The sequence below is a fragment of the Sylvia atricapilla genome, chromosome 3, assembly GCF_009819655.1.
Source record: "Sylvia atricapilla isolate bSylAtr1 chromosome 3, bSylAtr1.pri, whole genome shotgun sequence".
Lineage (NCBI taxonomy): Eukaryota > Metazoa > Chordata > Aves > Passeriformes > Sylviidae > Sylvia > Sylvia atricapilla.
The window spans coordinates 78,541,144-78,562,737 of record NC_089142.1 but is presented as its reverse complement, the minus strand read 5'-3'; the positions used below and the strand labels follow the sequence as shown (position 1 = coordinate 78,562,737).

At 41.3% G+C, this 21,594-nt stretch overlaps 3 protein-coding genes across 6 annotated transcripts in view; 1 reads left to right on the top strand and 2 right to left on the bottom strand.

Annotated features, from left to right (window-relative positions):
* The window catches only part of HEATR5B (HEAT repeat containing 5B), a 56,876-nt gene extending 45,271 nt beyond the window's left edge, over positions 1-11,605 (bottom strand). Inside the window, exons 1-9 of one of the 2 annotated variants that reach the window (XM_066315921.1) lie at positions 11,330-11,605; positions 8,698-8,866; positions 8,053-8,264; positions 6,328-6,436; positions 5,231-5,380; positions 4,549-4,720; positions 4,011-4,168; positions 2,774-3,023; positions 1,065-1,220 (exon numbers count right to left, since the gene is read on the bottom strand). In XM_066315921.1, coding sequence (XP_066172018.1) covers positions 1,065-1,220; positions 2,774-3,023; positions 4,011-4,168; positions 4,549-4,720; positions 5,231-5,380; positions 6,328-6,436; positions 8,053-8,264; positions 8,698-8,823 — 1,333 coding nt within the window. In that variant the 5' untranslated portion in view covers positions 8,824-8,866; positions 11,330-11,605. Of the gene's footprint in view, positions 1-1,064; positions 1,221-2,773; positions 3,024-4,010; positions 4,169-4,548; positions 4,721-5,230; positions 5,381-6,327; positions 6,437-8,052; positions 8,265-8,697; positions 8,867-11,329 lie in introns of those variants that run through there. The other variant, XM_066315922.1, reaches the window with a different exon arrangement.
* Positions 11,606-12,149: 544 nt separating this feature from the next.
* The window catches only part of GPATCH11 (G-patch domain containing 11), a 12,885-nt gene continuing 3,440 nt past the window's right edge, over positions 12,150-21,594 (top strand). Inside the window, exons 1-9 of one of the 3 annotated variants that reach the window (XR_010743254.1) lie at positions 12,150-12,483; positions 12,605-12,831; positions 13,659-13,700; positions 13,780-13,900; positions 14,619-14,709; positions 15,836-15,940; positions 16,715-16,796; positions 17,347-17,429; positions 20,357-21,515. Coding sequence is in view for 1 of the 3 variants with exons in the window: in XM_066315920.1 (XP_066172017.1) it covers positions 12,437-12,483; positions 12,605-12,831; positions 13,659-13,700; positions 13,780-13,900; positions 14,619-14,709; positions 15,836-15,940; positions 16,715-16,796; positions 17,347-17,402 (771 nt within the window). In the remaining 2 variants the exon portion in view is untranslated. Of the gene's footprint in view, positions 12,484-12,604; positions 12,832-13,658; positions 13,701-13,779; positions 13,901-14,618; positions 14,710-15,835; positions 15,941-16,714; positions 16,797-17,346; positions 17,430-20,329; positions 21,516-21,594 lie in introns of all 3 variants that reach the window. The other 2 variants (XR_010743255.1, XM_066315920.1) reach the window with 2 other exon arrangements.
* EIF2AK2 (eukaryotic translation initiation factor 2 alpha kinase 2) overlaps positions 20,703-21,594 on the bottom strand; it is a 19,689-nt gene continuing 18,797 nt past the window's right edge. The window contains exon 15 of the mRNA XM_066315919.1: positions 20,703-20,810. Within this exon, the coding sequence (XP_066172016.1) occupies positions 20,718-20,810 (93 nt within the window). The 3' untranslated portion in view covers positions 20,703-20,717. The remainder of the gene's footprint in view (positions 20,811-21,594) is intronic.

Sequence of the window (21,594 nt, the reverse complement as noted above, 5' to 3'; positions counted from 1 at the left end):
TCACACTGTAGCCAAGCACAGTAACATGTAGATGTTACTGACTGCTGTAATGTGCTTTTGACATGGTGATGTCCCCCCTGCAGCAAGTTTACATCCTTCTACACCCTCCAAACTTCTGTGCCTTCCTAATCCCACCTTCTAACTTCGCCCTTCAGTCCAATTTGTCTCCACACCAACACCTTCTTTAGTGCAAATCTTGGCAAACCTCTACTTCAAAGCCGCCACTGCTGCTTGTTTTCTCTGGGGCTAGTGAACAACTTCTACCTGCTGCGTTCACAGCAACTAACAGAAACAACACTGAGATACAGTCCCCTCTGCTCTTATGGGACACAGCTGCCAGAAGAAATAAATATAAGCAGTCTTCCCTACTCCAAAGCTGGCATAAAATCAGTATGGGAAGAACGTCATATGAAACATGACAACAATCTGTTACATGATGAAATGTCTAAAGAATGTCTCATACTTCCAGTGGAAAACACATAGGCATCCACAAACTCAAAAAATGTTTTACATTTAACACTGCATAACATTAATACAGTGTTATTCTGCTGTAACACTGCAGAATAAATGTGGATTCAGATATTGAAACAACCAAGAACAAAATCCCACACAAACCCTGGTCAACTTCAGCCAAAGAATTACTTTTTTTAAAGGGGCCTACCAACAGCTTCATCTTGACAAAGTACTTTTGCCTCCCCACAGGAATTTGGTATTTAAAGGCAGTAATTTTCCAGGAGGAAATATTTCAGACCTTACATAGCAGAACAATGTATTTAAACCATTATTGTAAACAAACCAATACCAAAAATTACCACTTCACTCACCCTTAGAAGGAGCTTCAGACAGACACCCATCAAAACAGCTGTTTAATACTTGGTTAAACTTGAACTAAAGTTAGGTACACACAATGAGCTGGACAAATGTAGTTATCTAGAGTACTACAGGAAGTACCAATTTCAGAAATTTATTTCTTTCCTATTCATTTATTATTTAACTCGATTTAATGATATTTCATATTTGTTGCTCAAATGCCTCACTTAATCTATTTCCATTTATTTACATACCAATAGAGGGCTCTTGAATAAGAGGAGATGCAGTGGCATTCAGACTCTGAACCAGGCTACCCAGCTCCTGGAGGGCACACACCATTACATGCTGGCTTGCAGCTACATCAGCAGCTCCTGATTTATTTTCACTGTTAGCATCATTCACTACTGCTTCTGCAGAAAAGAAAACAAATGTGTCTTGCTTAACTACCATTTGAATCCCACCTGAGCATTCACAGGACAGAAAGTGACATTTCATTTTGACATCAATCCTACATTAAAACAAAACCACAAATCTGGTCACAGTGAGAACAACAAAATAAACATATTCTACAGGGAAAGATTTTTATAGCTATTGGCCAAACACAGCCGTCCAAAGACCATAAAAAACGGATATCCAGCAGCTATTAGGGATAGCAGAGCATAAGAAGTAGGATAAACAGCATAACACAGTGAAAGCACTTATACAAAACACACATGCTATATGTGTGTAACTATACAGAGTAACAAAAATATACAATCTTGACATATCTAGGTTCTGCATACAGATTTACATGCATATATTTTCAGTTAAACTGAAAAAGAGACCTTTAGTAAATATTTAATCACAATTACTAATCATCTCAGAGTTACCCAATGGAGTTCATTAATCCCACAGTATGTTCTCCTACAAAATACCCCAGAAGCAGCAACTATCTCTTCAAAAAGGGAGATCAGTACCAGTTCAATGTGTGTCTACTACAGAAGATATTCAGAGAATGGTCTGCTGCATATGAAGGGAAGCAATTTCTACCAAGTAAAAACCCTTCCCATTTTTCATCACATTCACAAGAAATTGTCAAGAAAATGAAGCTTCTTCAAACTATCCAAATAAAAATATCCAAATGAATATCCAGCCACTCTGACAAGGTGGCAGGAGGAGTATCTTCTGCAACTATTTCTTCGCAGAAACAGCACTTTCAATAGACTTGTTTCCCTGGAAGTAAAATTTGCTCATTACTTACAGTGATGAGAAACCTTTTAAAGTTCCATGCCTACCCCATCAAAAATATAGTTACAAGAATCTGCAAAAGTTTCTAAATCAACTTCATTTCCATTTGTTAAACATTATTTTAAACTCAAATTAGACGGCACCAGTAAAGAAAGACATGTTTGGTACATAAAGTGATGTGTATTTCCAATTTCCTCTTTTACATCTCCAGCTTGAGCTAATTCCTTTCATAAGAAACAGATGCCAAGAGAGTTTTGTTAGCCCTCTTAGTGATTCCATATTTTGCAAAGTTTTGCCAAGGGGTCATATTATTCAGATTACATAATTTCTGTCATAAAATCCAATTGGATATTAATATGGATGTTAGCAGGGGAGACACAAGGACCTACAAGATCTTGACCTACAGGACTTTCAACACTGCTAGTAAAGAACTCTCCATGACTTTCAATACAGCCTATCTCAAGACAGATGGCAAATGCATAGTTTTCTTCTCCACTTCTATTCTAGGCTTTTGGCAAAGCATTTGCTATCTGGGATAACAAGCCACTGTCATACAACCATTTCTGAAGCAGAGCTCAACCTCTGAACATTTGAGACAGAAAGTAGATGAACTATAACTTTCCATAAAAAAAAAAAAATTCCTCACAATAGGAGAACGCTGAAAAATGGCTGAGAAAAAAATAGTAAAATGACAGTAACTTTCGACTGGTCTTGAATGAAGAAAAACGGCTCTCACCTACTGCCTTCATTTGTTTACCAATGGCTTGACAAATTTCTTTGGCAGCTGCAATCTGTGCTTTCTCCCCCAGCAAGCTGCCCACAGTTGCTCTCAGGATGAAGGACACACATCTTCGAGAGTACACAGCCTCCACATGGGTCTGAGTTGCACGAGGATGGGAGACCAGGTCAAGCACATGGGACAGAAAGGTGGCGAAGTTGCGCTCCAGCCACTGCCCTCCCAGGGTTGTAACAAAGACAACATAGGCCTGCAAATCCACAAGTCACACAGCAACTCCATTAAAACAGAAACAAAAGACTGTGTGCAACCAGAGCCAGACCCCAGCATGGTGCACAACAGCAACAGCACTTAGCAATAAGCAACTCCAGCCTAATGAGGTTACTCAGCATGAACCAATTCAGTATCCACAGCTTTGCTGCTGAAACTCAACTTTCTCCAGTATCAAGAGTAGCCCCTACACTGCGATGCATAAAATACTCTCTTACTGATGTAAATGACAGCAAAAATGACAGTTCATTGCTTTAAATGTGCCTCTTTCTAAAAAGAGTTAAGAACACAGTGTAAATAAAAGCAGCAAGATCAATGTGTTCCAGTCCACAATGAAAACCTGGCATATTCACCGAGCTCACCTGAAAAAGGCTGAGAAAAAATAAAGGGTTTCACAAAATAACCTATGGTCAAAAAATCTGGATTCTGGGAAGTTACTGTAGCATACTGAAAGATGAGAATATTGAGTGAAAATGTCTGAATTTGAAGAGATGCTGCCACCACCTTTCTCTCACAGACAAGAGGAGTTTCCGTATTCATCAGATTTCACCTACTCATGAGAGATATATGGAAAGAGGAAATGTAGTTTAACTAATCTGAGCTGCAGCTGAGAAGGGAGCCACAAAAGGGTACCAGAGCACCCTCTCTGAAAAGAAACTAGATTTTAAAAAGGAACTAAAGTCTTTAACATACCAGGTTTTCAAATATGTTTGCAAGATAAACTCACCTAATATATACTGATCAAATAAGTTTTCCTTAGCTCATATTTTAATCTATTGTTACTGCATACCAATAATAAAAGAAAGTAGATCAGTGAATGAGATCTCATGTACACCTCACAAAACAGAAGAGTCAAATTAGACCTGTAAATTAACTCATACAGAAATACAGAAGAGAAATGTGTATTTTTCCTACTAAAAGGCTTACAATTATGTATAAATTTAACTTCATTAAAAAAATTACAAACCTGGGTAACACCAACTCGCACTTCCCTATTGACAGATCCTCCTACTTTTAACATCTCTCCACCACTCTTCAGGAAACCAGATCCCCCTCGCAGAAATCCTGTGGCCATGAGCTCCAAGACCTCCTCAAGCGTGGCCCTCTTCACATTTTGCCGCATCACTTTTCAAAAAGAAAAGTTAATTACTTGTCTCCAAAGTTCCAACCAACACAAGCAATGATCTTGAAAGCAGACTTATTAATTCAAAACTGTCTTGCAAAAACGAATCTACCCAATATTTCAGAAAAAAATTTGCTTGCATGCTTAAAAAATAAGCCACTTCTCCCACATGAATATTGATAGTTTGCTCTGTCTTTTCTTTGTATGACTACAACAGAGATTCTGTACTCTTTTTAGCTTATTGTTTGTAAAAACAAACAATCCACCCACAAGCTTCCATCCACTGGAGCAACAATGTGTCTTGCAGCACTGACATGTAACATGGTACTGAAGGTGCAACCAAGTCTGCCAATGCAGACATGGAATCCAGAAGGGCTCATACCTGTTGCTTGTTTTGGTATCAGTGCTGTAGCCATGACTGTCCCCAAAAGCTTTGACACTGCAACTCGCACACCATAGTTTGAGTTTTCCAGAGCTTTAAAGCACAGCGTTGCAACATTCTCTAGTTCAGCTGTCCACATAAACACTGCTTCATTCTGTAATTCCAGCAGACACTAAAGGAAAAATAGACTTGCTAAGCACTAGGAGATCATTTTTATATTTTACCTAAGTATCAGACTGCAACCGTCAGGTTTGTTCAGAAAATATTTTAATATGAAAATTTCAAGAATTAATTTATACACGCTCTCCCGTATGTCAACTATCTTAGCTGAGTAAACAATCAGAACAGTCATGGAATATGCAAATTAAAAAATTAAAAGAAAGCTCAACACAAGAACCATGTTACCAAACACCTCCCCCAGTGAGGCTCACAGATAATATATTCTAGCTCATATTTTTTTATCAAGTGGGTACATATCACATCTTTATATCAAGAGGATACAGTACTACAGTACGTGTGAAATAAGTCAAAACTCTGAGCCTGCGGTGTAAACTAGTAAGAACTTATCTTGTCCAGCTAATTATCAAATTTCCCTTCCTGTTGTTACAGGTCCCAGTCCAAGTGCAGGTAGTCCCCAGTACCTAAGCACAAGAGTTTGTGTGACTGCTGAGAAGACACCCACCTTGGCCACCGCACAGCGCACGGCCATCGATCTGTCCGTCAGCAGCGACCGCGCATTCTTGTAAATATCCCGGTGACAAGAAGCTGCTGCTCCTCCAAGCCCATTGAGCACCTTCTGCAAACTCATCAGAATTTCACTGCGGCCCTGAGACTGCACACACACAAAAACATTGATACAGAAATGTGGGTACAGCAGTTACATTAAGAACCAGGGGTATACTTCTGCATCTTCCCGCTTCTGTGCAGAATGTTTTTGCAAACATTGAAACCAAAGGCTTCATATATAACTGATATGTAGCTGATTTTAAATAGAAGTAAACACTATACACAGATTTTCTTTAAGCCCCTCAGTTGTCACATAAATCGAGCCCAGGTAACCCAACAAACTGGCTCCAGGTAAAATGCCTCTGCACTGGCCCACTATTTATCAACGGCAGACTTGGGGAAAAAAAGAAAAAGCAGCTGGTAAGAGAGAACGAGAAGCCTAAGGAAGTTAGTAACTTCATGCCATACCTGCACACAGGCAGGTACTTAGAATCTGAGAGAACACACAGACACAAAAACAAATAAATAAATAATCACACAGTACAACAACACAGTTGAAGAAAACAGCTACCACCACAAGATCCATGCAGTCAGTATTCCAACTTGTCCCAACAGAGATATTTGCATAAAATCAGGCCCACTGACAGCCCAGGATACACTCTCTCAATATTATGACAGGCTCTCTCTTTTCAGGGCACAATACATTCTGCTCACATGCAGAGTAACAACTTCCCTACAAAATTAAAGTATTCATTATTAATTTTTAACAACTGAATGTTTATTCAGAGTACATGGGCAAAGATCGTAACACAGTAGTTAGAAATGACTTGTCATTTTTGAATTCTAATTACTGATGCCACTATGAAGTATCTATTACAATATTCATATGATAAAGACTAAACTCTCTGCAGTAGACTTGAAACTAGCAAGGTAAATTATTTTCATCCTTCAATGCAGAAAAAAACCAATCCAGGCAATTTAGCAAACACCTCTGGAGGAAGCAGGTTTCAGTCTAAAATGGAATTAAGATCACATAAATAAACTAAAACTTACCTCTGCACTTTTCAGAGACTTTAACAGATTATTCACAGTTTCTGGAAAAGAACTACCAAGCATTCTGCCCATTTTTTCATAAAATGCTCCAACACATGCCACAGCAGCCCTATGAGAAAATAGAGAATAGGAGTACACATATCATCCAAATGAAAGCAAAGAGTTAAACAGAAATGTAAGCAAATGAAAGCAAATAGTTAAATAGAAATGTATGTTCTAATCAACTCTGATGAATAAAAATCGATTTGATACCCACTAGTTATATTGGCTGTTTAACATGGTCCATTTAAATAAATTTTTTGTTTACCAAAACAAGGCAACGAAGAAGTTACCAGCTTTTAAGAATACAAATGTATTTGAAAAGGTATTACTATAGGATCTACACACAGAGTGAAAAATTCTGGAGAAAAAAAAGATAGGCTGAAATCTCAGCAAGATTAGGGGTTTGTGTTTCAACAAACTGTCTCTTTTCCAAGCACCTGCAAGAAAGCCCCAACCAGTAATATATCCTGTCGCATTTTTTTAGATACTGAGTTATGGGGTTTTTTCAAGACTAAGAACTTAAAATGCAGAAATTATTGCACAACACAAGAGAATTTACAGGCACTGTAAAATCTCTGGATTCAGAAATAGGTATTTACATGTTTTTCTTCCTCTGTCATTTGAGATAAGGAACATTTAGTTATCACCACATTGCAGTTATATATACAAACTGCTCCAGGACAATCATGGAAGCAGTTCCTGAAAACATTGACTTTTTCATCACAAAGGAATGAGGCTTTTTTTTTTAAATCTGCATTTGTTGGCTAAATAGTTTTTCAGCAAAGTTACATCACAAACTCATTACAGGCTCCCCCTTAATGGGCATGTGTCCATTAAAAAACCTTCTGGATTATGACCTGGGAGCACAAATTTCAGAGCATATTATAGTAGAAAACACTTCCCACTTATATAAATTCCTCACACAGCTGCAAGACCTAGAAATAAGAGGACAGTATCTGCCCAAACGGTGACTATCTCAGATTTTATTGTCAAATCCTACTGTTGTCATAACATCTGAAGACAAGACCAAATTTGGCTTCACTGGACACTGTGAACATACGAAGCAGTACATGGGAAAGTACCAAAAACAGTTTCAGTGGGAGCTGTTTATGGCATTAACCAAATTCCTACCAATGGCACTGCTCCTATGACTGAAGACAAACTGGATCACACATCCATGCACATACATATCCGCATGTAGAGACTCTGCCTGAGAGACCTGTGCAGCTTAGCTTGGTAGGGGAATAGAAAAGGCAACGTTTGATGGTGGGCAAAAAAAATTGAATATTTGGTTACAATCGTATAGGCACAGATAACAGTTTGGTTTGACAACCTGCAGGTTCCACCTTTAATGGTGGACACCTGAGCACAACCAGCAGTAATTCCACTGGTGGAATGCCTTCACTAACTGTTATCCCCTCCATGCCATAAAAAGGTGAAGAGTCATAACAGTACCTTGCCTAGAGAAAATCATTTCACTTGTCACATAGACATGTGTGTGTCACCTTTGAGTCCTGCCCTGCCCAATCCAGTGCTTTTTTCTGCTATCTGCATCAAGCATATGTAACTCCAAACAAGCACACAGAATAAAAGTAAACACAGCATGTACATATATAGGCTGATTCTTCTGCAATATCAAGGACCACTTAGCTTAAAAATCATTCCCCTTTCCCCACAACATACAGCTTAGTGGGCAGGTAGGCTGCAGTATCATCTTTGCTCTTGATGATGTCGTTACACTTGTCAAGTGTCTGAAAAACAGTAAATGTGTCTCCAATGCTGTAGAGAGCAGCAAGATTTTTTGCAAGCAGCTTCCGTGTGGGTGGCCCAGGGGAACTGCTGATGAGTCCTGTTAGCTGTTCTACAAGTTTCTTCTGTTTTTCCTTGACATCTGTCTGTTAACAGACCAAAAATAAGTAAGAAAAGTAGTTTAATCCTCTGTGTTACTTCTAACACCCAGAAAAATCTACAAGAAATGGAAGTAAACCTTATACCACTCCCAACTGTATGCAACTCAGCAAATTGCTGGTCTCAGAAAGATATGAGATACATTCAACAACAGCAGAGACAGATGCTAAATGCTCAAAATTAGCTGCTGTCCTATATAATTTTTACTTTTCAAAAATACTTACTAGCTGCCTACTGACTGCCTATAATTAAACACTTAAAATCTACAAATTAGCATGGAGACTCTTCAGGCTGTATCTGAAACCATACAGGTACCATCTGGCCATTACCAGTCAACTTTCTCTGGCATGAAATTATTACAAATGCTTTTTTAAAGAAATTTTCTTTAGAAAGAAAAGGGGGGGAAACCCATTAAATTACCTTGTTGGCAGCTACCAGTACTTTATCCAAAAATCTCAACCATTCAAAGATAAAAACTGGTCTCTTTGCTTCTGTGATTTGAGCTAATGCTTCTTCGTTCAGTAACAAACTATGAGCCAGCTCCATAATGGATTAAATTCCAATTTTACTGCAAATTTGTGTAGAAACTCTAAAATAAAAATGCAAAAATTAGTATAAAGTACAGTACATCAGTACAAAGCTTTGAAAATAAAACGAAACTATTCAGCTTGCTTAGACTTGTCTTAGCTAAATAGTCCCACATAAAAGCCACTACATATTTACAAACTGAGTCCATTCAGTAGTATTTCAGGGAACAGGGCTGTTAATTGTTAAAAGAGCAGCTACAGGCAATTTCAGGGTACAAACTCTCAGACAAGAAAATATATCAAAGTCCCTGTTTAAAGAAGGTAAAGGAATCATCTCACTATCTCCACTTACAAGAAAAAGAGAAAGGATTGTTGTGAGTCAAGACCCTTGAGCACGCTCCCAAAGCTGGGCCATGAACCTGGCCCTCTTCTCAACACCCTCCAACACACAAGCTGAGAGGATGAGCCTACCACATGTAGGAATTTCCAGCCAATGCAAGTTTGGGAGAAGCAGGAACACTGACAGGATTCAGCATCACTGACCTACGATTTCCCTGATCCCACCAGCCTTGCTTTAAGTGCTGGACAAGTAAGCTCCCTGAAATCCAGCAAGCCTTAGGGGAGACAGCCTAGAACACAGGACAGCAGCCAAACTACTGCAGGTCTCCCCAGCAGGCAAAATCCTGCAGAAGGAACACTGGTGAGCCTGCTCAGCCAATGGGGGCTGGCTTCAAAGCACTACCAAAAGCACACTATCAGTGTAAGGAAACACTCTGCCAACTTCATCTGAGAAAACCACCCGAAAAAAAAGTGTAGCTATTCAATGCAGAGCTGACAGAAGAAAAAAACCCACAAATTTACCTAAAATCACAACATTAATTTAACCACCTTCAGCAAAAAGAAACCCAAAAAGCAACCCAACCTCACAACCTGAAAACAGCAATGCTGAAACTAGGATCTCAGCAAAACAGAGAAAGCAACACAACTTGAGTATTATGTAAGACTTCAGCTTTCAGCAGACATCATCTTTTTGACAGCTGCACTGCTCCACTTGGGCTCTCAAGAGCTCAGAGCTGCTTCCTCATTCATGGTCAAATTCAACAAATTCTTAAAGACAAACGAAGTGACTTAAAGCGATTTTTTTAAACAGTCCCCACATGAGACATTAGTAAGGTGACATATTAATTATAGTTCTAAACTCACCTTAATAATTTGAACCTGATGAAACTCAAGCATCACAATGTCTATAATGTTAAAGTTGTTCCCTGCACTTCAGCACTTTGCATATTTTTCACTGCATATAGTTCCAGCAAAGGTAAAAGAGCCACATATGGAGCACACACAGCCCTTCTTAACTCCTCCGAAGACATTTTTTGTCGGGTTAGGGTTTTTTTGTTTGTTTTTCACTTTACTTTTATAAAGAACTGAGAAGGCATTGCCGGTCAATAACTCAGACACATCACCTCAAAACACCTTTACATGAGAGCAGAGAGACAGATGCAATGAATGATGGTACTGTGATTCTTTGGATTCAATCCCAGAGATCAGCACTGCTTGCCACACCCACACAGCACATAAAGACCGTAAGTTCTGCTGGACAGCACCGCTCATTATTCCTTTTCCTCCTCACACAAAAGGTTTCGTTTGCCCCTGGCCATAAGAGCCATGGACACCTTATGCACCTTCCTCACACTTCCGTACCGCTTCATCTAGGAAACACAGGCTCTAAGCAACAAAACCTGCACGTACACTCAGCTGAGCTGGTGAAGCACAAGGCATCAGACACAAGAACAACTACACGAATATTCGGCTCTCTGAACAGTCAGTCTAACACGGAGCTACTCAGCTAGACAATCCAACGCTCACTGACACCGGCCAAAGGTTTGCCCAAAAAAACAGTGAAAAGCCTAGCGAGTTCTACCGAAGCTAGTACAGATCTTGCTGTGAATGCTACAAGAAATAGATACACTGCGATCTCCCACAGGATGCAGAGCCAAAGCCGATCAAAGTCAACCAGCAGCCAGTGAGGTATGTTGGAGCATTAGAGATACGAAAACGTTCAGATGTACTAAAATTCCTTTCTACTCCCCAGTTTTCCTACGCCTAAACCAACAATTTGTATCTTCATCACGCGTGCACTTCAGCGGAGTGAGAAAGCCGAGAAACAGGCAAGTTTAGGCGAAGCCACACACTCCTGAAGGACTCCATCAGGTGAAAAGGTTTTCGCGCCTGAGTGCCCCCTACCCATATCTGCTACTTTAATAAGCTGCAGCAGCTCTCAGGGCATCACGCCTGGTGCTGAAAACCCCTCGGGAGGTACCGCCGCGGTGCAGCGCCGGCGGCTAGGGAACGATGCTCAGGCGATGCCGCCGAGGAGACGATGCCGCGGGGACGAACGACGCCGCTGCCCGCCGAGCGCACGCACAGGCGCACACCGACCGCACACGCCGCCAACGCCGCGGGGCAGCGCGGACCCTGCCCCCGCCCCGCGCAGCCCCGGGGCCGGGCCGATCGCGGTCACTTACGCTCCTCCCGTGCGGCGGCCGCGTCCCGCCAGCTCCGGGCCGCTCCAGGCGCGGCACGGCGGCCCCGGGGGCCGGTCACGGACAGGCGTGGGGCGCGCTGCGCCGCGCTCGCCCCCGGCCTCGGCGCCATCACCGGCGGGCTCGGCCGCTTCAGCCCCCAGCGTGCCCAGGTCCGGCGGGCGTGGAGGGGCGTTGAGGGGGCACACGCACGGCTCTGCCCCAAACCCGGCACCGACGCAGCCCGGCAGCGCGGAGACACCGCGGCCGCGCAGCAGGAAGCCGCAGCGGCGCAGGCGCCGGCGGGCGGGGGCGGCCCCGCGCATGCGCCGCGGTGCGGCCGGGCTGGTCGGGCCCCAGCGTGCGCCGCTCCCGGGCCGCTCCTGCTGCCGGCGCTGCCCCCGCTGCCGGCGCTGCCCCGCTGCGGCGCTGCCCCCGCTGCCGGGGCCGCCCCTGCTCCCGGGCCGCTCCCGCTCCCGGCGCTGCCCCGCTGCCGGGGCCGCTCCTGCTCCCGGCGCTGCCCCGCTCCCGGGCCGCTCCCGCTGCCGGCGCTGCCCCGCTGCCGGCGCTGCCCCGCTGCCGGCGCTGCCCCGCTGCGGCGCTGCCCCGCTGCCGGCGCTGCCCCGCTGCCGGCGCTGCCCCGCTGCCGGCGCTGCCCCGCTGCCGGCGCTGCCCCCGCTGCCGGCGCTGCCCCGCTGCCGGCGCTGCCCCGCTGCCGGCGCTGCCCCGCTGCCGGCGCTGCCCCGCTGCCGGCGCTGCCCCGCTGCCGGGGCCGCTCCTGCTCCCGGCGCTGCCCCGCTCCCGGGCCGCTGCCGGCGCGCTGCCCCGCTGCCGGCGCTCGGCTGCAGCTCGCCGGGGCTCCCGGCCTGGAGCGGCGTCGCGGGCCGCCGGTGGTCGGCGGTAGCGGAGCCCGGGAAGGCGCGCTGTGGGCTCGGAGGCGGGCGCAGGGTGCCCGGGGGCTGGCAGGGTAGCCCGGCCCGGCGGTTGAGGTGTGTTCGTCCCTCGGCCCCTCCGTCCCCGCCGAGGAGGGGAGGCGCAGAGAAATAAAATGCTCGGTAGCGCGCACTGACGGCGTCCATAGACGGGGCGTCGGCGTAGAGGCTGCTAAACATGGAGGGAGATGAAGAGGAAGACTATATGTCTGATTTATTTATTAAGTAAGTAGGTAGTTCTCTTTTTTTCACCCTTCTTAAGTGATTGTAAACCTGTTGTTAAAAAAAAACCAAAAAACAAACAAACAAAAAACAACTAATCTTTGCTGGAATTACTAACTCGCAGACAGGATGTAAGGCCAGGCTTGCCCATGGTGAGGCGGGTGAAGGAAGCTATTCAGAAAGAAGAAAAGCAAAAAGAAGCCAATGAGAAGAACAGACAAAAAAGCATAAAAGAAGAAGAAAAAGAGAGACGTGACTTGGTACTGAAAAGTGCATTGGGCAACGAGAACAAAGGTTTTGCTTTGCTCCAGAAGATGGGCTACAAGAGCGGTCAGGCCCTTGGCAAAAGTGGTAAGTTTCTCACTCTCTGGAAGTGTGTGTCTGTGTTCAGCTATGCCTTAATATTTTACAGACTGCAGCTGTCACTTCATCTGCTGACACAGGGTCAATAAGTGCCTCTTGGAGAGCCATTGCATGACAGAACAGTGAAGGTGCTGTGACAGAACAAAATATGAGAGCCAATCCCTAAAACAAAAATAAAAATAGTGGCAGATTATTGAGGGATGCGAGGGAAGAGCAGCACTTGCAGCTCAATAAATGCACTTGCATACCTGCATACCTACAGGAATTGCATTAAGGATGTTTTTAATTGTTTTGTAAAGCTAATAGTGTTCAATATAACATCAGCCCCTCTTGAAATTTATGGTTGCATTTTGGGAAAAAAACCAGTGCACACCAGCCTACCCTTATGAGGCCTTAATAGATGAAGTAGAATCAGTAAAACAAGGAATCAGTAACTGCTGTGCCAGTTCAGCATGTCTGGCAGACAATCAGAATGAACTGGCCCAGACAGATTCTTTTTGTTCTTCATCATTGTTGTGAGATTGCAGAATGAAAGTGCTCCAAAAGGCAGTAACAAAGCAGTCTTCATCACAGGCATGGTACACCTGTCACATCAACACCTTTTCTTTCAGTTTGGTTCTGTCACGAAAAAAGTACATAGAATTCCAGCAGACAAGTGAAAAAAGAGAGGGAGTTTCCAGTACAGCTGTTTCATTTCTAGGGCACTAAATGTATATTGATTGGGAAAAAGGCAGCTTGCCTGCTTGAATATACTGCACAAATCATTGTTTGAGAAAAACTAGTTTTTTAAAATTGACGTATTTTTTCTCTTACAGGAGAAGGCATTGTTGAACCTATTCCCCTGAACATAAAAACAGGTTTGTGGCACTTTCTGATTTATTTAGCTGAATATCAGAGCTTCTCAACTGCTTACATTCATCTTTTGAACTTACATAGGCAGAAGTGGGCTTGGTCATGAGGAATTAAAAAAGCGAAAAGCTGAAGAAAAACTGGAAAATTATAGACAAAAGCTCCACATGAAAAAACAAGCAAATGAACAAGCTGCAGATCAGTTCAGGTAAAGTCATACAACTGATATTCCAAGCCTAAATAGCAATTATTTTTATGCTTGGAGTTTGGTTATTCTTTTAAAGTGCTGCTATTTTTGAGTATTTTGAATGAAAGGTGAGAGTTACAATACAGACTAATTGTTTCTCAGTTCTAAAGCAAAACTAGATGAACACTGTAATGCTAAAAGCATATGCTGCACCGTTTAGTTTTGTAATTGTTAATAATTCAAACAGTATATATACTAACTTCTCTCAAGTCATAGGCAGCTTTTTAAGTTGGAGAAACATATATTTTGAAATACAAAATCCACAGATGTTCCTGAGCAATGTTGGTACAATGGTTTTAAAAGTCAGGGTACATTTTTAAAGATTGTATTGTTTTGATTTTCTCCTGATTTGCCTGTAATGTATGAAAAAAAGAAGCTTAGGAAAGGCTGTATCTTTTGCAGACGTTTAGTGAACCACTTTTTTATGTCTTAGGAAAACCTGATGAAGAAACAGTGTAGCGTGGTCAAAAAAGGTATCTTGAAGGTATAATTCCCAAAAAGTACAAGTGTGTTCCCACAGAAACAATGTCCAAATGACTTCTTAACTTCAGTGTTGTTCAGGTCTGAGAAAATTAGTCGGAACAGAACCTTAGATTTTTGGCTTTTGTAAAGCTGTGGACTGTAATACATCTGTCACTGTGTGTCTGCCTGCTTATTGACCTCTGCTTGTTCTTGACAGAATAAGATTCAAAACCAAACAAGAAGAACGTAAGATGGAAGGGGACCTGCGAAAAAGCCAGAGGGCCTGCCAGCAATTAGATATGCAAAAAGTGAGGCCTGGGGGGTTTTCTGGGGGGCTGGGAGAAAGACTTAGAGGTTAGAGGTACAATGCAGTGGTTCAGTTCTTGGAAGTTCTCTAAAGTTGTGGGGTAACTAGCTGAAGTCTTGATGTTTGGCAACACTTCAGTCCTCTTAAAATATTTCAAAGTCTATGTTTGTACCATTAAGATAGTTGAAGGTACATACCAACCTCATGGTAATTTATGTAAGGACCTGTGTCTTTGCTTCTGCATTCTTATGGTTACTTCTGAACTGTCTGCATATCTTCCAGCAGCCAGTATCAGGCCATCCTAAATAATGGCACTGTTTGCCTTAAGTGATGGAGCAACAGCATCACACAGTGATTGACACTGGGAATGGACTCTGGAAGTCTTCTTCAGCCTTCCACCTCAAGCAGAGTCACTTAAAGCAGGTTGTCCAGGACCAGGCAGATCTTCAGCATCTCCAAGAATGGGGACTATCATTGAGGGAATGAGCAGATTCACCAAAATAGCATTAAAAAACCAACAGAAACCCACAAAAACTAAGTACATTCCACTTGCAAGGAATAATATGAGTAACAGCAGTGAAGTACTATGAATTTTTGACACTGGAAAACTTAAAGGGTTTTTTCTTCCTCTTAACCAGGTGGAGGTTAATACCACCTCACAAGTTCTGCTGAGATTGTTCTATACTACTTAGTTTGCTTCAAATGAATTAAGCTTAGTTGTCCTTGCTTACTTTTCTTCCTTTAACTCTACCTGAGGTGAATTAGGAAGCACCATGTGATCTCTTGATACAGTAACTTGGGGCAGCATGTCTTCAACTGATAAACAAGCTCACAGGCTTGCTGTGAGATGATGTTGCTGTGTAGCCTTGCACATACCAAACATAGATTAAATAGAACTAGGTGTTAGCATTGGCATGCATTGTATTGTTAAAAAAAAAAAAAAAAAAAGTGAATAATCCTTCTTGTGGAGGGCTGTACTTACCTACAGGTTTAGTAATTCTTGGTTATACTATACATGCAAGTTTTAAAGGCTAACAGCCCACTTCCTAGAAATTAGTTTTATCCAGCATTGTACAAGAAAACCTACAAAGACAGATAACTTCCATTTAAATCCCTTGCTATTTAAGGATATTGATGTTCCCAAGGAGACTTGGTTTTGGATAGAACCTGAACAGGAAGACAAAAAGGATGAGGAAGACAAGGAAGATGAATGCACAAGCTCAGACTTAAGTGTAAGCTCTTCAACTGAATTAATTGCTCAATTAAGAATTAAACTTAATACGCCTTGAAATCCGTATGAAGTATGTATACATGTTTCCCACACTGTAGTAAAGGGCTTCTTTGCAATCCCAGAACAGCTGGGAAAATCCCAGACTTTTATAGCAGTTACATGAAAAAATATAAAACATTAAACCACTGATTTATTGCTCATCTGTTTTGAGGCTGATCTTCGAAAAAAGTAGCCTAGAAATTAAATTCTAAACAGTTTTGTGCCTTAGCCAAGATATGCAAGATCAGAGTTACTTGCTTTTGAGTTTTAATTTTGGATGCCTCATCTCATGTCTGAGGTTGAAGTTTAGAGTCACTGATTAATTTCTGAAGATGCTTCATAGATCATCTCAAGATGGACATTGGAAATAGATATTTTTAAGAACTAGATTACACAGTTGTTGTTAGGCTTATGTGTTTGACTGGCAGAGATTAGGTGTGAAAAAAATTCACAAAAGATAGCATATACATGAAATCAGGTAGCTAAGTAATAGTTTTAGCTCTCTCTCTTCAGTGCAGTTGTCTTATCTGGAAAGAAGGATGAGCAAACAACAGCCATTAACTTTCCAGAGATCATGAATTCCTGTGCACTATTCTACAAATCTGGGAAACTTCATATCTGACTGAGCTACAGCCTTGTGTATCATTTCCACAGCCTTGGGTTAAACACTTTATTTTAGCAAAGTGGTTTATGTCATGTGAGCCCCAGGTCATCACATACCTGTACATATCTGTAGGTATCAGAAAAGCTGCACATCCTGACAGCCTATCTGAGAGAGGAGCACTTCTACTGCATTTGGTGTGGGACAACCTATGAAGGTGAGAGTGAGCCAAGCTTTTGTAGGTGCTTTGCTTATGCAGCTAGACTCCAGGTGTAGAATACATCTTTTGTGTTTCTCTTACTGCAGCTTCCAAATCTACATAGCAAATTTACCTTCTAGGCTGCTGGGGTTTGCACAACTTTGTACATATTGTTACTGTGATTGTTAGCCAGTTTTTAGGTCTATAAGTAGAAAAACCAAACCCAACCAACCAAAGGCCCACACACAACAAAACACAGCCGACCATACTGACATTTATTTGATTTTATATTATAATTTAATTAGTTTTAAGAAAACATAATTCAGATATTAAAACCAATACCATAAAAAGCTGCAAAAGCTGACAGGTGTTTCTGAAACAATCCAGTTTCACAGCACCAATGAGAGCAGAATTTGTATTTGCTGTTTTAAAACAAATTCGAGTTACTAACTTGTAAACTTTGAACTCTGTTTAATCTGTTCTGCATGGATTCTAGAAATATTTCTAGCAACCATTTTTTCCTTCCCTGAGCTGCAATTACTCACTTTTTTTTCTGCTTATCCTGTAGACTCTGAAGATTTATCTTCAAACTGTCCTGGAGACAGTGCTGCAGATCATGACTAAAGCCAGTCTAGAAGGAGCCCTAGATAAGTATGTATAATTCATAGTATCTTTTATCTTTTAGAAGGCTCAGAGCTATGCCATACCCAAGAACTCATACCAAAGTATGCAGAAGATGAATTTAGGTCAACCAGTTAAATTCATATTTTCTCTTTGATGTACAAGTTAATTGGAATTAAAACTCAGTATTTGTAATTTAACTAACTGATTTAACCAACTAACTAATTGAGAGGTGGGTTAAGTCTTTCACATGTTTGTTTTTGCACTGACCAACTGGTAATAAAATTCAAATATGAGTAAAGGCATATAAGTATTGGCTAATTACTTTATTGCATAATGTGTTAAACAGGGTTTTTTCATCTTTACAGAGATGCCTAAATACCAGACTGGTTTTGCTTACTGTCTTAAACTTGGTAGGGAAAAAAAAAAGCTTGTGAAACATGACAGTGACATTACTTGAACCAATATTCTGTTGCATATAAAGTGCATATTTTTCATAATTAAATAGAATTAGATCATAATGGTGGGTTTTCATTTTTTACATAAAAATACATTTGGGGAACAGCAGTCACTACTGTAACTAGTCATTTATAAAAACTTAATTCTGAAGTATACAAATACTGTGCAAGGAAAATATATCAAAAAACATTGAGACAAACTCAGCATTACTTAAGAGCAAGAAGGTAATGATGCTAGGTTGCTCTGTCCAAAAACAGTAAAGGAAATGCAGCCAAGATATCAATTGTCACATACCAATTTTCATATTATGAATAGTTTCATAGAATTGTTTAGGTTGGAATAGACCTTTAAGATCATCAAGTCCAGCTATATGTTAATTTTATCCAAATAGATTAAAGAGAAGAGAAAGCAGAAATAGTAGTATTTTGTCTGTAAGGCTTGACCATTGCAAAGAAATACTAATTAGCCTAGACTATTGAAATACTTTATGAATTCTAGTCAAGGATAAGGTTAGGAAAGCATAAAGCCCTGATAGACTTCAGTCTGGCCAGGGATGTCAAAGAAAAGATCAGATTCAAGAAAATCATAAGAACGTAAAGGTGCACAAGTGCATGGGCCTGCTGCCACGCATCCAATGGTCCTGAAGGAACTGTGAAAGGACGTTGCTTGAGTTGGGGTTGTTTAGCTGGAGAAGGCTCTGCGGGGATCTTGGAGCAGCCTTCCAGTACCTAAAGGGGGCTGCCAAGAGAGCTGGAGAGGGACTTTCTCTAAGGGCATGTAGTGACAGGACAAGGAGGAATGGCTTCAAAGTGAAAGGCTGAGATTGAATATTAGGAAGAAATTCTTGACTGTAAAGGTGGTGAAGCACAGGAACAGGCTTCCCAGAAAAGCTGTGTGTCACCAGACACACTCCCACTGTCAGGCTGTGCGAGCCAAAAAGGAAGACGTTTATTTGGGATTAGGGTTTAAATAGTTTTTGGAGTTTGATCAGCAATTGGGCCATGAGGTTGACACCTCTCTGACACCACTGGTCAAACTAGAAGTCCATCACAGAGAAGAGTGCAGAAAACAATCACTTGTTTATGTTACAATCCATGAGAAAACTCCAGTACAAAATGTAAACATCAGGCTGAAAAAATCAGAGTGACAGCTGTCAATACCCCATCCCTAGCAATGTACAAGGCCTTGAGTAATGTCATCTCGTGTCCCTGTCCCTGCCTTGGGCAGGGGGTTTGAAACTGGATGATCTTTAAGGTCTCTTCCAACCCAAACAATTCTATGATTCTATATGTGTGATTAATGATAAAGATAAAAAAAGCAGTGTAAGACCTTACAAAAGTATGCACAATCACATTCTTATTTTGCAACAAATGCTTCTACCAGAAGATCAGTGATTGCCCTAAGAATATAAATACATTCATTTTCATTCTTTCTTTTAGAGCAGTCACCCACTTTTAATCCATTTAACATTTCAGAAAAAGCATACTTTTTCTCATACTACCTACTTTTTTGCTTAGAAATCTCTGCTTATTTGCCCTTACAGAGTTCTGCTGGCCCCACATCAATGAACAGTGGGGCCAGTTTGACAGTATAGAGCTCAAAGAACCTCAAAGAAAACCTTCAAGCATTTGAAGGTCCAATGTGTCTGTCTTTTCATCCTGCTCCCCACACCACACACAGTTCTTTGAGTTCAGGCAAGGCTGAACTCTGAAGGAAATAAATAAAGAGTAGCAGAGAACCTGCTGTTGCCTTTTGTGGGGCTGGCAGTGGGCACAGCAGAGGTACTCAATACAGTTATTAAGGGTTAGGCATGCCTCAGTATTACAATAACAGACTAAAACCTAGAGGAGGCATGGGTATGTTTAAAGTGCTCTCTCAGCCTAGGATTTCAAATGGTTTACTACTGAGGCAATTGGAGAATTTTCCTATATTAATAGCAGCTTGAATTTTCTTTTCCAAAATAAGACAACCATCAAAACCTAAAGTTTTCAAAAATTGAGATTTATTCTAAACTAGATTTCCTAGAAGCTGAATGTTTAACATTTAAATTTTTAAGAAATCCTCATTTTACAAGTTTAAATTCTAGAGCACTGAAGATGCTACATCATCAGCAGCTGTGAAGAGATAAGAAAACTCAGCTTAAAGTTCTGAAATTCAGTGAAGAATAACATGCACCTATTCATAGTATCTTTTCTGCCAAAAGTAGTCTTGGTACTAATGAGAGCATTCCAGTAATCATTAACAATATCACTGAACAAATCAGAAAGGTTTGAGTCCTTGAGCACCAGACAGCACTTCTTCCACGGAAAGCAATAGATAACCTTAAGGGATAATGGGTGCAACAGATGCAGGGATCTGCCACAACCCAGTTAGCACTTCAGCACATCAACATAATCTTTGAGGGGGAAAGGACTAGGTTCTATTACTTATTTTACAGAACAGTCCAGCTCATCCACAACCTATATTTCCAGGTAAAAACTGTACATGATTTCTTGCAGAAGTGCCCTGACCTGGTTGCAGCTGGCAGACATGAATGATGATGTGGCCAAGGAAAAGACATACCCTAAGTCTTGCTGTTGCTTCTGACATCTGTTGTCATTTCATCAATTGTAATGAATTCATCAAACTCTGGATTTATAAACAGTGTGAAAGGACATTTAGTAAGAATAATTTTCAAGTGCCTTCTCTTTATCAGCAGACTTAACAAGATCAAGTAAATGAGATACAGTGATTCTTGCTGAAGGGTCTTTTGAAAGCATCTTTTTGATTATGGATGCCTGCAAAAAAAATTAAATGTCAAGAGGGTTTTGTGGTTTTTTTTGTATGTGGTTTTTTTCCCCCCTGTTTTTAGTTTATACACTAACAAAAAAATATATTAAAATCCCATACCTCTGATGGAAATCGTTTGGTGAAGGACTCTGAAAACACACCGTTTCTAACATCAGGCCATACCTGAAATTATTAAAAGAGAATCGTTTTGGTATGCTTTTATTTTTTATGTTTTGTATCTCCATCTTATGACCCATATAGTTTACTGAAGTAGTTAGGAAAACACAAATCTACAGGAATTGTAAGGCTTCAAAAAGTAACTGTAAACAGTTCGAAAGTTGGGTGGGTTTTTTTTTCATTTAGTTCTGCTTTGGTTTGGTTTAATGACCTTTTCATCAACTATTATCCATTTCTAAGCTTAAATGCTTCACATACTACACTGACATGTTTGTTTCCATAGTCCTGTCTATTTCAGAACCATTATCTTTCTTAATTTAAAAGTAATGGATTTATATTCTCTAATGACATTAAAAGAAAAAAGAAAAAAAAAGACAGCTGAATTTCTATTTGCAAGCCAAGCAGGTGTGCTTCCTTTTCATCATATTCAGTACCACACACTTATTTCTATGTCATTGTATAAAATGCTACATGAGTCCATGTAGCAGCTTCAAAGCAACTAAGGGAAGATTTGTCATTACATGCTTTAAAAATGGCTTTTGGTTAACAATTTTTTCTTCTGTATGACAGTCTCTCCCAACATCTGATAGGCAAGCTCAGGAAGAGCAGGCTGGACAAATGGATGGTGAGGTGGACTGAGAACTGGCTGAACAGCAGGTCCCAGAGGGTCCCGCTCAGCAGCACAGGGTCTAGTTGGAGGCCTGTCACCCTGTAAGTGTGGCATAGCAAGCCCTTTACAACCACTATTCAGCAAAATAACAGCTACTTTGAACTTGAAGCTTTTTTCCCT